Here is a 17,958-nt window from a genome sequence, read left to right as displayed (position 1 = left end):
TGAGGGGGATGGTTCTACAGCCTCAGTCACTCAACTGACCAAGCTACTTCCACAACTATTTTACTGCAACTGCCTGTGCTGCAAAGTGTAATTGTGTAAATGTAAGCAGGTACCTTTGGCCAGTAATCAGGAGTGAATTCCCATCTACTATCAACCCAAGTACACTGCAGTAAACAGTAGCTACTTTTATACTGCCTGGGCTCACATCAATATACATGTGATTAAACTTGCAACCTTTCCTGAACTCCACAACATATCCTCATTGCCTCAACCAGATGAACATTGCAAGATTCCGTTATTTAAAATGATTGTTGTGAAATGAGAAGACTGAATGCTATATGTACATTTACAAGGATAAACAAATGTTAGCTTTTCATGCAAAATTGTATTAACATTTAAAGTGTTTTAGTTGTACAAAATTCAGTGGATGATTCCTACAGCACTTTTAGTAATTACTATTACATAACAAGGTGGCTCTCAATAATCGATTTGTATAGATGGAAAAGTATCAGACAGCTTAGAGCAGGGTCCAATTCAAATTTAATTCAACCAACCACTTACAGGCTCTGGTTTTACTAATTTTAGCAAGATAAACAAGTTGGTGGCTTGTCAGTGGGTCTCCAGTAGATTTGAAAAATGACCACTAAATGCCATGGAAAAAGAACACTTGCAAGATGCTCAGAGTACAAGATTCAGTGAAGCAACAGTCAAGAAACCATGCAGACCCAGCAAATCTGCAACACAAACAAGCAGCAATTGATATCCTGCTTTAGAGAACTCCAAGGCTATGAATAATGGGTATGTATCCATCAAACAATAGCCCAATTTGAGTCTTGCTATAGGAGGTTGTTATTTTGCATCACTAAGTTCTATACCGATGACTCATTTACAATGTCTTTACTGTACTTAGCTAGAATATGTAGTTTGAAATGTGAGTAAGTCAGTATCATTGCAGGTTAGCAACCATACTGATGACTAGTTCGTGCATCTTTGCAGTGATTGCTGGAAATCACACAATTTGTTAGCAGCTTGTGATAAAGACAGCACCAGCCTCAGTGGCTGTGTTAACAGGTATATATGTTTTACACTAACAACTTGGAAAAAGTCACACAGCTGGATGGAGGATAACCTACTGTCAGTGCCACAGAAAAGGTACTGCTGGAGACCAGTGGAGTCATCTTCAATCAAGTCATTTGAAAGGGAAACAAATACTTGGAGAAGCAAAATCCAAGCCTTTAGAGGGTGGGGGAAAACCAGAATATTTGCATTACCTTGCAGACTCAATCAGCCAAATGGCCTTCTGTGACACATCAATTTAAATAAAACCAAGATGTTTAGCTCATTAAAAGTAATGCTTCATTACATATCACACGCAGTTATCAGCAACGTATAATCTGCAAGATTACCATTTAAGTATTAAAAATCACTCAAAATCAAAAGGTTATATCTAGTCAACCAATAACAATCTGCTGTAATGATAAACAATGCTCTACACCCTAAATATCCAAATATTAAGTTACCAGCAACCTTAAAAAAAATTCAGTACATAAAGTATAAATTCTTTCAGCATATACTACAAGAGGCTCCAACAGAACAGTTACATACAGCAGCCCATATGCTTGCTTCCAAGCAACTGTGCTTAACTAATTGAACTTTGTTTCTTATAAATGTCAACATTAGAGAGGATGCAGTGAAAGGGACAATCTCCAATGCATTCCTTAAAGTTGAGGAGTCATTTCACAAAGCATCAATTCTAGATTGAGCAAAATGTCAACCTTCAGTTCATAGGAAATGCCAAATAATATTTACATTTAGATGCAAATAAAATATAGCTTGAATGCTTCTGTCCAAAGTTTTCCCAGATTTAAAGTTCAAATGACTTGAGTCTTCCTACTGCTTTTCTAAGAGATGGTGTTCTACACTTTACAAGCTTTAAGTAGTAATGTTTCTTAACTTTTCTCCCAAATGGCCAGACACTGATTTTGTTATATGTGCTTCTCCAAGATGAATGTGCCCTGCATATACCAAGATACATTGCCCAGGATAGTATCCAAATCACTTGTTGAATCAGATCTGGACTGGTACAGCTGCAAAGACTCTTCTCACCAGCTACCCCTATAGCTCTACTTTCTCTTCACACGCACTACAAGATTCCATTAGCCTTCTGGATTAATTTTTGCCACCACATTTTAGTAATGTGTACAAGGAATCCTAAAGCAATTGACAGCCTAATTTTTTACCCAAGTTGTAACAGATTTGTCAATTTTACTCATCCATTTAAGAGGTTAAAGTTACAGAAATAATAAAATTGATTATACTTGCTATAACAATCTGTCTTAGCTTGAACACATAACTCAGGTGAATTAGTTAAGCCCCAGCAAAGATTCTTGTGCTAAAACTTCCAGTCAATTCCTTCTATATTATGTATAATCTAATATCTCTGTACTGTCTTCTGCTGTCCAAAGAAAACTAATTTTGTCCACAATTTAGCTAAAATTAAACCCTGTGAAATCAGAGGCACATCTTCTACATGGAAGTTTACTGTATGCTTTCTGAAAGTCCATATAGATTCATCTTCCCCTCATCCCCACAAACAAAGAACCCAAGTGTTTCTATTTGAATTCATAGCTTCATGTTATTGCATTATGTTTATATCTTTCCCAATTTTACAAGTGTATAGGCTTTAACCAATCCATTTCAAGAATAAGGAACTGAAAAAATAGAATGAGAACTTAATCCAAGCAATGTACTGTTGCTCATCTGTGGCAATCCTATCCAGTCAGGAGACTGTGGGTTCAGTCCCATTCTTGAAAATGGTGCACAAAATTCTAAGCTGACACTTGTTCAGTAATGGAAGAGTAACTATTGAGCACTTTGGATTTTTGTAAGAGGCACTAAACATGAATTTATTTTTTTGTCCTTGTACAACATCAAATCTCCATTCAATTTGTGCCACTGATCAAAATACAGGAAAAACTACTACAAAAATGATTTATTTAAAAAGGAATATTGTTAGGGACAAGTACATTCAGTACTCTGATGGGAATTTTACTACTACCATGTTGTTAATTAATCTTTATAAAATATTCAGAGACTTGCCAGTTGCTTTGCTTTATATTAGTACAATTCTTTTGTTTCAGATGTAGATATCTATTAGTCACATGTACATTGAAATACACAGTGAAATGCATCTTTCGCATAGAGTGAAGGGGAGATCTGCCTGATGAATTTTAGTGAGTTGAGCCACTTACATGTAAATAGAAAATTATTCTGTGATTTTTCACGTTTTATTAATCAGGCTAAACAGAGCAATCATCGGTTCAACCATTACAAAATTTCTTGGAACAGCATTGAGGAATGCCATTTTGGAAGATAATATACATTTTGCGGCTACAAATATATCCATTGGCTGTACAGTGAATCAGCCATTGTTTGATGGCGTTTTATAAAATTTGCCACAGAGTAGTGATCTAACACAAGGCAATAGTTGCCAGTATCATTACTCCAGTGAATTTTGAGCCATGATCTGCAATTTTCTGAGTAAAAGATGTTTAAACTCCTGTGTTAAAAGGGAAGTTCAAAGTACAGTTAAATCCTCCATAGGAACTAGAAACAAATAGCATATCACTCAATTGCTTATTTATACATTATGGCATGATGTAAAGAGAAACTGAGAATGGGGTGGGAGATCTTAAGATTCAGAATTGTTACAGCACATTCAGGTTTCGGCATTGAAACTTATGGGAAATGCATGCCATACGATTTAAAATTGCACATTTATAAAACACTTTAAAGCAGCTATCAAAAAGTGTGTTACAGTTAAAGAAAACTCAATAGGTTACCTAATCTTGATTTCCTCATCTGATATGCTTCAAACAGTGTCTGGAGTTGTTGATATTTCCTCGTCAATTGAAGTTTCAAGTTGTCCAATTTGGGATGAAACTGCAAATTCTGTTCTGCTAGACTACGGTTACTAGCAAGACTCATGTCTTTATTTGGTTGAATATTCTGTACCTGAAAAACAAGAAATTTCTATAATTTCATATTACCAATTACACAAATTATTAAATCATCCGAGATGCCAGTTTGTTGATTTTTGAATCCTATTGTGCCCACATTAGTACCTTTTGCTTGGGTTTTTCTAAGGCACTCCCCACTGCACTAAAGCTTTTCATTTATGGAAGCAATGTCATGGAAACAAATGTTAGAGATCAATGATATTTCACAGATATTATGGCAACAAATATTATGTCACAGGTATTCTCCTTGCAAAGATCACACTAGCAGAATGTAAAAAGGAACATAACAGAATTTGAAGATCTGAGGATTGTTTGCACCTGGGACAGTGGTTAAATTACCAAACTAATGATCCAGAGACCAGAGTTCAAATCCCACCAAAGTAGCCGTGGAATTTAAATTCAGTCAATAATTTGGAATTTAAAAAGTAAAGCCAGGCATCAGTAGTGATGACAACAAAACTACAAGATGAATTCTTATGAAAACCTGGTTTACCAAATATCTTCCAGGGAGGTATCCATATCCAGTCTGACTAATGTGGATGCTAAACCCACTAATGTGGGTGACTCAAATGGCCTCAGGTTATATCACAAGAACTTAGCTGAAACAAAGAATAAACCTGGATGGTCTGCCTGGCATGGCAAGACTCAGTAATCAGATACAAAGTCACTCGCAGTCCAGTCGACCTTGCAAGGTTCTCAGACATCTGAAAGCTGGTGTCTAAATTGGGATAGACAAGTCGAGCAAAACACCTGACATAGTCATCCTGAGGGATAAGATGTCAAAATCTTCTATCACAAATTCATAATTAAATCACAGAAGGCTTTAGCACCCACCATTAGCTTCCTGGGTCTTACTGATCAGAAACTCAGCTGGACCAGACACTTAATGTGGCTACAAGAAGACACCTGACTTTATCCACCAATTTAACTCTCATTTTAAAAAGATGTGCTGCAACACTCATTTGCTTTTAACACCGATACCTCACATTTTAAAATTAGATTAAGGCCAAGAACAATAAGAGTTGAGCATATAAAAAAAAGTGATATAGCTCCAAAAATTAAAAACAAACAAATATAGTCCTTTCCTTATCTGCAGTAAAATTGAACATAAAGTGTCTGATTATAATTGTGGTAAAGTCCTGGGGCAGTGACCATGTGATGCATTTTATATAGCCAGTGCCAAGATCAGAAAAGTCAACTTAACTATACAGATCATGTACACTTTATGAAAAGAATAAACTCTGACAACAGCTGCACTGGCCACTGAAAAGAATGTGAAAATACTGATTATGTTCTCCACACCAGTACCAAGTCTGCTGACCTTGGCTAGCTCCAACTGCTGCAGCACTTCCTATTGCTAACTGCAATGCCAGTGCAAGAAAAAGAATTGTTTGTGTCTTAATGCTGAAACGCCTATTGATATTCATCTCATAAGTTCACTTTGAAGATCTAATTGGTCCACATTCAAATAATATAAAAAAAAGATGGAATTTTGAAGCAACAAGTATTTACAAGTAAACTTCACAAGAGCCAAGATTGATTACCATCAAACCTGCAAACAAGGGTGGTGCTGTTGTATGTTGGCAGACTGACCTTAACATTGCCAAGGCCAAACGGCAATTCTCGGACACCTCCTCTTACTTATCCCTTAACCTGGACCTCACCAAGGAGCATCAGGCCATTGTTTCCTGCACTATCACTGACCTCATTGCCTCCAGTGACCTCCCCTCTACAGTCTCCAACCTCAGTTCCCCTACACCACACTGTCCATTTCTACCTCCCACCCAAGATTCACAAACCCAACTGCCCTGGTAGACCCATTGTTTCTGCCTGCTCCTGCCTCACAGAACTTGTGTCCTCATATCTTGACTCCATTTTGTCCCCCTTGTTCAGTCCCTTCCTACCCACGTCCATGACACTTGGCATGCTCTCCATCATTTCAACGACTTCCAGTTCCCTGGCCCTGACAGTCTCATTTTCACGATGGATGACCATTCTCTACACTTCCATCCCCCCAATCAGGAAAGCCTTAAGGCTCTCCGTTTCTTTCTCAATAACAGACCCAACCAGTTCCCCTCCACCACCACCCTCCTCTGGAGGAACTGGTACTCAACAACTTTTCTTTTGGCTCCTCCCACTTTCTCCAAACTAAAGGTGTAGCCATGGGCACTCGCACGGGCCTCAGCTATGCCTGCCTCTTTGTCGGCTATGTTGAACAGTCCATGTTCCAAGCCTACACTGGTAACGCCCCCCAACTCTTTCTCTGCTACATCGATGACTGCATTGGGGCTGCTTCCTGCACCCGTGCTGAGCTCGTCAATTTCCTTAATTTTGCCTCCAACTTCCACCCTGTCCTTAAATTTACTTGGTCCATCTCCGACACCTCTCCCCTTTCTGGATCTCTGACTACATCACTGGAGACAGATTAACCAGACATCTTCTACAAACCCACTGACTCCCACAGTTACCTGGATTACACCTCTTCCCACTCTCACTTACAAGGATGCCATCCCCTTCTCCCAGTTCCTCTGCCACATCTGTTCCCATGAGGCTTTCCATTCTTGGACATCAGAGATGTCCTCCTTTTTCAGTAACTGGGGTTTCCCTTCCATCACCATCAATGCTGCCCTTACCCATATCTCCTCCATTTCCTGCACATCTGCCCTCACCCCCTCCCTCTGCCAACATAACAGAGACAGGGTTCCCCTTGTCCTCACCTACCACCCCACGAGCCTCTGTATCCAACACATCATTTTCCGCAACTTCCAACAGGATCACACCACCAGGCACGTCTTCCCTCACCCTGCTTGTCCACTCATCCCTCCCCACCGATAACCCCCCCGGCACTTATGCCTAAAACCGCAACAAGTGCTACACCTGTCCCTACACCTCCTTCCTCACCACCATTCAGGGTCCCAAACAATCCTTTCAGGTGAGGCAGCACTTCACCCGAGAGTATCATTTATTGCATCCAGTGCAGCCTCCGGTACATTGGCGAGACCCAACGCAGATGGGTGACCACTTCGTCGAGCACCTTCGCTCCGTCTGCCACAACAGCCAGGACCTCCTGGTGGCCACCCACTTCAATTCCACATCCCATTCCCATAGTGACATGTCTATCCATGGCCTCATCTGCCAGGTTGAGGCCAGGCACAGGTTGGAGGAACAACACCTCATATTCCACTTGAGGAGTCTCTAAGCTGATGGCCTTAACATAGATTTCTCTAACTTCCAGTAGCCCCACCCCTTTGTTTCTTTCCCCCCACCCCCCCTCCTCCTTTGTCTTCCCTTATTCCTATGCCTCCCTTCCCCCACCTTGATGACCTGCCCATCTCCTCTCCCCCCATCTTTTATTCCATGGTCCACTGCCCTCTCCTTCCAGATTCCTCCTTCTTCAGCCCTTGGCCTCTACCTATCACCTCTCATCATCATCCACCCTCCCTTCCCCCTCTCACTTGGACTCACCCATCACCTGATCTCACCTATTCCCTGCCTGCATGTAGTCCTCCCCCTACCTTCTTATTCTAGCTTCTGCCCTCTTCCTTTCCAGTCCTGATGAAGGGTCTCAGCCTGAAATGTCAACTGTTTATTTCCCTCCATGGATGTTGCCTGACCTGCCGAGTTCCTCCAGTGCTTTGTATTGCTCCAGATTCCAGCATCTGCAGAATTTCGTTTCCTTGATGCTATTTAGCTTCTACTGTCAATGTTGAAAAAGTCTTTGTTTCAATTTACCATTTCCTTTCACTATATATACAAAAATAGATTCTTGTTTGTAGCATTTTCATCTGTGCAATTCAAATATTTAGCACGAGTGCCTTTAATGTGCATTGAAATTTATAGAAAGCTGCTCCAACATACAAATGGACTGATCAGACGATGCAATAGTCAGTTGTACAGCATAGAACAGGCCTTTTGGCCCACTGCACCAATGCCAACTAATCCCACTTGCTTGCATTAACTCCATATCCCTCTAAGACCTGTCCTCACCACCACCTCTGGCTACTCATCCCAGATACCAACTACTATGTGGAAAAAGTTACCCCTTAGATCTCCTCACTCTCACCTCAAACTCATGCCCTCTAGTTTTAGACAGTCTACCATGGGAAACAGACATTGGCCATCTACCCTATCTATGCATGTCTATCATGTCACCTCACACCTAGCCTATCTGATCTCTCCTGATACTCAAGCTCTCCAATCCAGGCAACATTCTTGTAAATTACACTACACACCATACAGATTTGGATCTGCACTTGAAGTATGGATTTTAGCAAATCGTTTGATGGGTCACATCAAGAAAAAACACATGAAGTCCAAGTGAAAATGGGAAATTGAATTAAATTGACACTGGGAAACAAGGGGTATGGGCAACAGTTTTAGTGACAAGAGGACTGTGTATTGTAGGGTTTTCGCAAAGCTTAGAACAAATGTCCTTTGCCTTTCACTGTGCATGTAAATGACCAGGACTTGAGTGTAGAGTGTGCTGAGGAAGTTTATGATGATAGTAAAATTATACTAAGTCTTATTGGGTTGGGGTTGTTTTCTTTAGAACAGAGGGAGAAAATTAATTGAATTGCAAAAATTATGAGAGCCATTCAAGGCAAGCAGAAAGAATCCATTTCTCTGGTAGAGAAATTGATAACTAGGGGACATGGATTCATGTTAATTTATAGAATAAAAGGGAGTTGAGAACATTTTAACCTAAAGAGCAGTGATCATCTGGATATGCTGCTTGAGAAGACTGGGGGGGGGGGAGGGAAGAGCCTCAACAGTTAAGGGTATCTGCACAAGGGGCATGGCCCATCTGACTGAAATGGGAAGTGGTAGGCAATAGTAGGCAATGCCATGGCCCACAAGGCCTTCTGGATTGAAAATTTATACATCTAATACAGCATCCAATCTTGCTCAACCTTTTGTGGGAAGACTGCAAAAGGGCAAAGGCTACAGAGGAAACTTGTAAAAATGCTTCCAGAACCAGAAAGATAAGTGATGAGGTGTATTGAGGGAAGGCTTAAATGAGATGTACAGGCAACCGCAACAGAACAGAAAGGACAAGTACCCTCTGGAGAGGTCAGAAAATCTCCAAATGCATGTCTCTAAAGGTTATAACTGAATTCCTCTGAACAACAACAGAATAACCCAAAAGCTGAAAAGTGGGATTGGGTTAGATAAACAAGTAGTCCTAAGGTTCTCCTTCAGTTCTGTAAATTTGCATTTAGGATTTTGTATTTTTCCAAATTTAAAAACCATGGCAAAGTTTTAATTTTTGTAGCAGTTCATGAAATTATTCTAGATAAAAAAACTACATACACTATTGCAACTCCTGGTTTAAGATGGCCTAATTAGTATCAGCCTATTAAAACAGAAGTGCTCCACTGTTGCACATTTTCTTCTCCAAAGCAATTTCAGTGATATTGCTTACAACTTAGATTATTCAATTTTCAATTTCATCATAACCAGTGGAGCCAGAAACTAAAAATATGCCATCTTCCTTAACATACTAAATTTTATGAAAATTAGCTTGAAACAATCAAACCATGATTTACATAGAGTTGCCAGAGAAAATGGCAAGTTGCCAGAAATGATTTATGCTGATGTTTGTTCACAAGCTTACTCTCAAAATGTTTCGCCTATCAGCGTAGCTTTATCCTTCATCCCGTTCTAAATGAATTGTTAATTGCTTCAATTGCTCTCCATGTTCTTGCCAACCGAACATACAAGGCCATTCTGAGTTTCTTACTTGGATTAGTGACTGTCCTTCATCACCTCTGGTTTGGAAACACTCAAAGAAAAACTTCTTTATCTAACTTGTCAAACCCCCTTCATGATTTTAAGATTCTCCCAAATGTACAACCTTTCTTGAAAGGTTAGTTCTCTCTGCTGACATGCCAATGAGTCTAGCAATCTCTGTACTTTAGACAAAATAGAAATCTGCACTTTTCACAGAACTTCATGTTTTTTTTAAAAAACTGAAGTGCTATGCAACTTTGCTTTTCAATTCTCTGAACATATACAGTATCTGTACATTTAAAGATTAGTTTTTATCCTGCCTTCATTAAGAAATCAAAACTAATTTTTAAAGCATCCAATGATATACAAAACTGTGTTGCAGAAAACCAACAGCCGAGCAGTTTGGTTGTTCTTATTTTTGGGAGGGGGCAGGGGATGGTTGAAGAGAACAATAACTAGAGACAAAGCCTGGCCCATACCAAAAATGAAATTGAGTCATACCAATGACTGATTGGTGGTGATGTACGAGACTTAAAAGTAAACTTGTGCTGGTTCATAACTAGCATAAGTGTACTTAAAAAAAACACAAGAGTTGTCTTTTACACAAGGCTCACAGGCCAACCTAACTAACAAAACAGGACTAATGGATACAATTTGCAAGTAGCACAGATGATTGAGAAATTTTGTTGTAACATGACTCCAAAGCAAAAGCAGTGCAGGTATTCAAAATTAAAGTTTAAGACATGGCTCTTGCCCAGGAAATTTCTAGCCAAAGTTTCTCAAATTTTAAGTGCAGCGTTTTTGTAGGGTCATTCTAACCACAAAACACTATTCAGGAAAAACTTAGTGGCCACCTGGCCTTTTCCTCCTGCTTTGTTTATATATAGTCAAATTAATACAGCCCAAGTAGAATTTAAAAGCTATATTCAAAACAGCATAGCATAAACAAGGTGACACATTAAACAAGTCAACTGACTGATTATTTAATAAGCAGACAGACTGAACATCTTTTCTTTTAAACAGTAAGCTTTACTGGAAGTGGAAAGTAAATACCAGTTACATGTTTACCCATAACTACTCTTTCATCTCCTAGTTGATGCTCCTCAAAACCTAATTTGACTAAGTTTTTGACCACATGCCCTATGTATTAGTGTGATTGTTATTTGGTTTAATAATATTCCTGGGAGCATCCAGAGGCATTTTAATCAAGTTAAAGGTGCTATAAACACAAATGTACAAATATATTTACACTGAGTTTAGAAACAGAAAGTGTAAATAACAGATCATGCAGCATCTGTGGAAAGAGGCATTATCTAGATTTTAAAGAAAAATTACTAGCTAAGATAAAGGAGAGTAGTTAATCAAAATTTCACTACCACAGACTTCAGGCCTTTCAAATGTTTTGAAAAAGGCAGACTTAATGTTTCAAGGATTCTAGAAGCAATATTTTTGTAAGTACTTCAAATGTTGCACTTTCTAATGAGCAATTTGTCATAAAGATTGCAAATCAACCCTCACATTTCTATTTAACAGCACTATTTCTATTAAGAACTCTACAAGAATAAAATTGGTTCAGAAGTGGATAAGATTATACCACTCATTTCTATATATGAACATTATGATCATTGAATTCTGACAGTTTGTTATCACTATTGCAACCCTACAATTCATGTTAATTTTTCAAAACTACTTATTTTTCCATAGAACCATACAGCACAAAACAGGCCCTTCGGCCCACCATGTTGTGCCATCCATCAAACCACCCTCACACTATCTAAACCTTTCCTCCCGCATATCCCTCTATCTCACATTCCTCCATGTGCCTATCCAACAAACTCTTGAACCTGTCCAATGTATCTGCCTCCACCACCACCCCAGGCAGTGCATTCTATGCACCAACCACTCTCTGGGTGAAAAACCTCCCCCTGACATCTCCCCTGAACCTCCCACCCATAACCTTAAAGCCATGCCCTCTCATATTGAGCATTGGTGCCACGGGAAGGAGGCGCTGGCTGTCTACTCTATCTATTCCTCTCAATATTTTATATACCTCTATCATGTCTCCTCTCATCCTCCTCCCTTCCAGTGAATAAAGCCCTAGCACCTTAAGCCTCTCCTCATATTCCATACGCTCTAATCCAGGCAGCATCCTGGTAAATCTCCTCTGCACCTTCTCCACATCCTTCCTATAATGCGGTGACCAAAACTGAACACAGTACTCTAAGTGTGGTCTATCTAGAGTTTTGTAAAGCTGCATCATCACTTCGCGGCTCTTAAACTCAATCCCACGATTTATGAAAGTTAACATCCCATAGGCCTTCTTAACTGCTCTATCCACCTGTGAGGCAACTTTCAGTGAACTGTGAATATGAACCCCCAGATCCCTCTGCCCTCTACACTGTCAAGTACCTTGCCATTTACCCTGTATTCTGCCCTGGAGTTTGTCCTTCCATAGTGTACCACCTCACACTTCTCTGGATTGAACTCCATCTGCCACTTGTCAGCCCAGCTCTGCATCATATCAATATCCTTCTGTAAGCTTCAACAGCCCTCCACACTATCCACAACACCGCCGATCTTAGTGTCATCTGCAAACTTACTAACCCAGCCCTCCATCCCCTCATCTAAATCATCTATAAATATCACAATAAGTAGAGGTCCCAGAACCGATCCCTGCGGGACACCACTAGTCACTGCCCTCCAATCCGAGGGCACTCCTTCCACCACAACCCTCTGCTTTCTACAGGCAAGCCAATTCCTAATCCACACAGCCAAGCTTCCCTGGATCCCTTGGCCTCTGACCTTCTGAAGAAGCCTACCATGAGGTACCTTATCAAACGCCTTACTAAAATCCATATAGACCACATCCACCGCACTACCCTCCTCAATCTTCCTCGTCACCTCCTCAAAGACCCCTATCAGGTTTGTGAGGCAAGATCTTCCCTTCACAAATCCATGCTGGCTGTCCCTAATCAGTCCATTATTCTCCAGGTGTTCATAGATCCTATCCCTTAGAATCCTTTCTAACAGCTTACCCACCACAGATGTAAGGCTCACTGGTCTGTAATTCCCTGGACTATCCCTACTGCCTTTTTTGAACAAGGGGACAACATCCGCCACCATCCCCGTGGACAACGAGGACTCAAAGATCCTTACCAGCGGTTCAGCAATCTCCTCCCTCGCCTCTTGAAGCAGCCTGGGGAAAATCCCGTCAGGCCCCGGAGATTTATCCATCTTGATATTATTTAACAACTTCAACACATCCTCTCTTGATATCTACAACCTCGAGAACATTACCCTTACCAGCACTCCCTTCCGTGTCATCAAGACGCCTCTCCTTGGTGAATACCGAAGAGAAGTATTCATTGAGAACTTCTCCCACTTCTGCCGCCTCCAGGCGCATTCTCCCACCTTTGTCTTTAATCGGACCTACCTTTACCCTGGCCATCCTCCTACCCTTCAAGTAAGTGAAAAATGCCTTGGGATTTTCCTTAACCTTACTAGCCAATGCCTTTTCATGTCCCCTTCTAGCTCTCCTCAGACCTTTCTTAAGTTCCTTCCTCACTACTCTATATTCCTCACAGGCCCTGTCTGAACTTTGCTGCTTATACCTTATGTATGCTACCTTCTTCTCCCTAACTAGTCGTTCAACCTCTCTCGTCACCCACGGCTCCTTCACCCTGCCATTCCTTCTCTGCCTCACCGGGACATATTTATCCCTAACATCCTGCAAAAGATCCCTGAACATCGACCACATCTCCATGGTACATTTCCCTTCAAAAAGAACAGAATGATCAGATCTCAAAACTTGCTTTTCAAATACAAATCTATACTGCAGAAACCACATTTCCCCATCTTCCATTGAGAACAGCATTTAAGACACTAATGGAGTTCATTCTATATTTCAGCTCTTGCCTTCAAAGTGTACAGTTCCTGCTATTCCACCCCACCCCCCCCCCCAACTTACACAAATGTCACTTGCCAGTCAAGAGGGAAGCAGTAGCAAAATATCGTAAATACAAACATTGAAATCAACTGGAGCTTTACACTGTACAATTCCATTTGGTGTTTGAAATACTGAATTGTTTAAATAAAGCACCTTACCTCAATACAGAGATCTCTCATTGCTTTTTTAAAATTCATTATTTGAAAAAAAAAGTATAACTGAAGCTCTTGTTCGATCCTCCCAGTTTCCAGGAGGACTAGTGAATACCATTCCACCAACACCTTCCACCAACCACCCCCCCCCCCACCCTCAGCTCAGAAAACAGAATAAACCCAATTTTTTTTTACTGCTGCAATGTACTCTATGTCAAAAACCAAACAATGCACTGCAAAAACAATAAGAGCTATCACAACCACCAGCAGTACTGCTTTCCCATTAAAGGGAGGGGTGAGTGGGAAGACTGCAGATTAAAAGAGACAAGGCAAACCATATGCAAGCCTTCATAAACACACAACTACTTTGATATAAAGACTGCAATCAAGACAACATTGAACATAAACAGCCATCCGATATTTTTAGAAACATAGAACAATACAGCACAATACAGGCCCTTCGGCCCACCACGTTGTGCCGACCTTTAAACATAGAAAAACCTACAGCACACTTCAGGCCCTTCGGTCCACAAAGCTGTGCCGAACATGTCCCTACCCTAGAAATTACTAGGCTTACCCATAGCCCTCTATTTTACTCAGTTCCATGTACCTATCCAACAGTCTCTTAAAAGACCCTATCGTATCCACCTCTACCACCGTTGCCGGCAGCCCATTCCACACACTCACCACTCTGAGTACAAAAACTTACCCCTGACATCTCATCTATACCTACTCCCCAGCACCTTAAACCTATGTCCTCTTGTGGCCACCATTTCAGCCCTGGGGAAAAGCCTCTGACTATCCACCTGACCAATGCCTCTCATCATCTTATACACCTCTATCAGGTCCCCCCCCCTCATCCTTCGTCACTCCAAGGAGAAAAGGCTGAGTTTCCTCAACCTGCTTTCATAAGGCATGCTCCGTATTCCAGGCAGCATCCTTGTAAATCTCCTCTGCACCCTTTCTATGGCCTCCACATCCTTCCTGTAGTAAAGTGACCAGAACTGAGCACAGTACTCCAACTGGGGTCTGACCAGGGACCTATATAGCTGCAACAATACCTCCCAGCTCCCAAATTAGATTCTCCGATTGATGAAGGACAATACACCATATGCCTTCTTAACCACAGTCAACCTGCGCAGCCGCTTTGAGCGTCCTATGGACTCTGACCCCAAGATCCCTTTGATCCTCCACACTACCAAGAGTCCTACATTAATACTATATTCTGCCATCATATTTGACCTACCAAAATGAACCACTTCACACTTCTGGGTTGAACTGCATCTGCCACTTCTCAGCCCAACTCTGCATCCTATCTATATCCTGCTGTAACCTCTGACAGCCTTCTACACCATCCACAGCACATCCAACCTTTGTGTCATCCGCAAACTTACTAACCCATCCCTCCACTTCCTCATCCAGGTCGTTTATAAAAATCACAAAGAGTAAGGGTCCCAGAACAGATCCCTGAGGTACACCACTGGTCACCGACCTCCATGCGGAATACACCTTCAACAACCACTCTTTGCCTTCTGTGGACCAGCCAGTTCTGGATACATATTGCAATGTCCCCTTGGATCCCATGCCTCCTTACTTTCTCAATAAGCCTTGCATGGGGTACCTTATCAAATGCCTTGCTTAAATCCATATACACTACATCTACTGCTCTCCCTTCATCGATGTGTTTAGTCACATCCTCAAAAAATTCAGTCAGGCTCGTAAGGCAGGACCTGCCCTTGACAAAGCCATGCTGACTATTCCTAATCATATTATACCTCTCCAAATGTTCATAAATCCTGCCTCTCAGGATCTTCTCCATCAGCTTACCAACCACTGAGGTAAGACTCACCAGTCTATAATTTCCCGGGCTATCTCTACTCCATCTTGAATAAGGAAACAACATCTGCAACCCTCCAATCTTCTGGAACCTCTCCCATCTCCATCGATGATGCAAAGATCATCATCAGAGGCTCCGCAATCTCCTCCTTTGCCTCCCACAGCAGCCTGGGGTACATCCCATCCGGTCCCGACAACTTATCCAACTTGATGCTTTCCAAAAGTTCCAGCACCTCCTCTTTCCTAATATCTACATGCTCAAGCTTTTCAGCCTGCTGCAAGTCCTCACTACAATCCCCCAGATCTTTTTCCGTAATGAATACTTTACATCAGTATTCAGTAAGTACCTCTGCTATTTCTTCCGGATCCATATACACTTTCCCACTGCTGCATTTGATAGGCCCTATTCTTTCGCACCTTATCCTCTTGCTCTTCACATACTTTTAGAATGCCTTGGGGTTTTTCTTAATCCTGCCCGCCAAGGCCTTCTCATGTCCCCTCCTGGCTCTCCTAATTTCCTTAAGCTCCTTCCTGTTAGCCTTATACTCTCCCAGATCTCTAACATTACCTAGCTCTCTGTACTTTTTGTAAGCTTTTCTTTTCCATTTGACTAGATTTATTATAGCCTTTGTACACCACGGTTCTTGCATCCTCTCGTGACTTCCCGTCTCATTGGAACATGCCTATGCAGAACTCCACACAAACATCCCCTGAATATTTGCCACATTTCTTCTGTACTTTTCCCTGAGAACATCTGCTCCCAATTTAATCTTCCAATTTCCTGCCTGAGAGCCTCATAATTCCCTTTACTCCAAGTAAACACCTTTCTAGTCTGTCTGTTCCTATCTCTCTCCACTGCTATCATAAAGGAGATAGAATTATGATCACTATCTCCAAAATGCTCACCCACTGCGGTCTGACACCTGACCAGGTTCATTTCCCAATACCAAATCAAGCACAGCCTTTCCTCTTGTAGGCCTATCTACATATTGTGTCAAGGATCCTTCCTGAACACACTTAAACTCCACCCCATCCAAACCCCTCACTGTCTGGAGATGTCAATCGATGTTTGGGAAATTAAAATCTCCCATCACAACAACTCTGTTATTATCACACCTTTCTAGGATCTGCTTCCCTATCTGCTCCTCAATATCCCTGTTACTATTGGGCAGCCTATAAAAAACATCCAGTAAGGTTATTGACCCTTTCCTGTTCCGCCAGTTTCAGCCATTATCCCACTACCATTGGCTTTGATATATTTGAGCAATCTTTACTGGAAAATGAACACATCTTTTGAGAGAAAGAATGGCCAAGAAAGTGATTTCCAAACTTTGATTGACAAGACTTCTTGCAAATATTGACAACCCCATAACCACTGCTCTATTTTCTGGAAGACAACAATGCAGCAGTCGGTATAAATTATTTCAAGTGCCTACTCAGGCACAGCGACATTATGAACTGGATGCAATGCTAAAGTGAGGTGGATCTATGCAAGTTCAGGTGAAAACTCAACCCCACTCCACCCACTCAGCTTTTCTTGTTTTGGGTTTCCTGGTTCTTAGACTCTGCGCAAACATTGCGGATGTTATTCACAGCAACTATTCATGGATCAGGCAGTAAACACAACGAACCGGCTGACTACTTGCGAAGTGCAGATTATCTTTTGGAAACTTGCGGTGGTTGACGTTGAGCAGCTGGCTCTCGCCACCGCTATCGATACCGACCTCACCGCCCCTGATCGAGTCCCACCCCCGGCCGGCCCTCCCTCGACCTCCCACCGCCCGACTCTCCGCAAGCTGCCCATCCCGGGCCGGGCCTAACCCGGGCCACCGGCTCCTTCCTCTCCCTTTGTTAGCACTCGCTACCCCCTCCCCACACCCCCCACACACCTCCTCCTGCTGCTCCGCCATCTTATTCAGCTTCTCCTCGTCCTCCAGCAGTTCATTCAGTTGCTGGAGACTCAGCGAACTGAGGTCCGGTAGTGCCATCTTGACCGCCAACTCAGGCAGCCGCTGACCTGCTTCGCCACTGTCAGCCCGCAACGGAAATGACAGCCTTCACCGAGGTCCCGCCCCTCCGCCTTGATTTACGTAACCACCAACCAATAGCGCGTAAGTGAATCATATGACGCTGCGTCCCAGGGCACACGCCTTGAATGTGTGGAAACAAAGTCAGGTGCGGTTACAGTGTGCGTACAGGTTGGAGGGCTTCCTCTTCTTGGATGGGTCTAACGTGACTCTTTAACATGCATAGCTAAAATTCCGAAAATGTGAAT

At 41.9% G+C, this 17,958-nt stretch overlaps 1 protein-coding gene across 1 annotated transcript in view; it reads right to left on the bottom strand.

Moving 5' to 3' along the window:
- The window catches only part of vps37ba (VPS37B subunit of ESCRT-I a), a 33,725-nt gene extending 15,986 nt beyond the window's left edge, over positions 1-17,739 (bottom strand). The window contains exons 1-2 of the mRNA XM_052032006.1: positions 17,573-17,739; positions 3,843-4,014 (exon numbers count right to left, since the gene is read on the bottom strand). Coding sequence (XP_051887966.1) covers positions 3,843-4,014; positions 17,573-17,671 — 271 coding nt within the window. The 5' untranslated portion in view covers positions 17,672-17,739. The remainder of the gene's footprint in view (positions 1-3,842; positions 4,015-17,572) is intronic.
- Between the last annotated feature and the right edge of the window lie 219 nt (positions 17,740-17,958).

This window comes from Pristis pectinata, chromosome 17, assembly GCF_009764475.1.
Source record: "Pristis pectinata isolate sPriPec2 chromosome 17, sPriPec2.1.pri, whole genome shotgun sequence".
Taxonomy (NCBI): domain Eukaryota; kingdom Metazoa; phylum Chordata; class Chondrichthyes; order Rhinopristiformes; family Pristidae; genus Pristis; species Pristis pectinata.
Note: the sequence above shows the minus strand (reverse complement) of the source record. Positions and strands in the feature narration are given on the sequence as shown.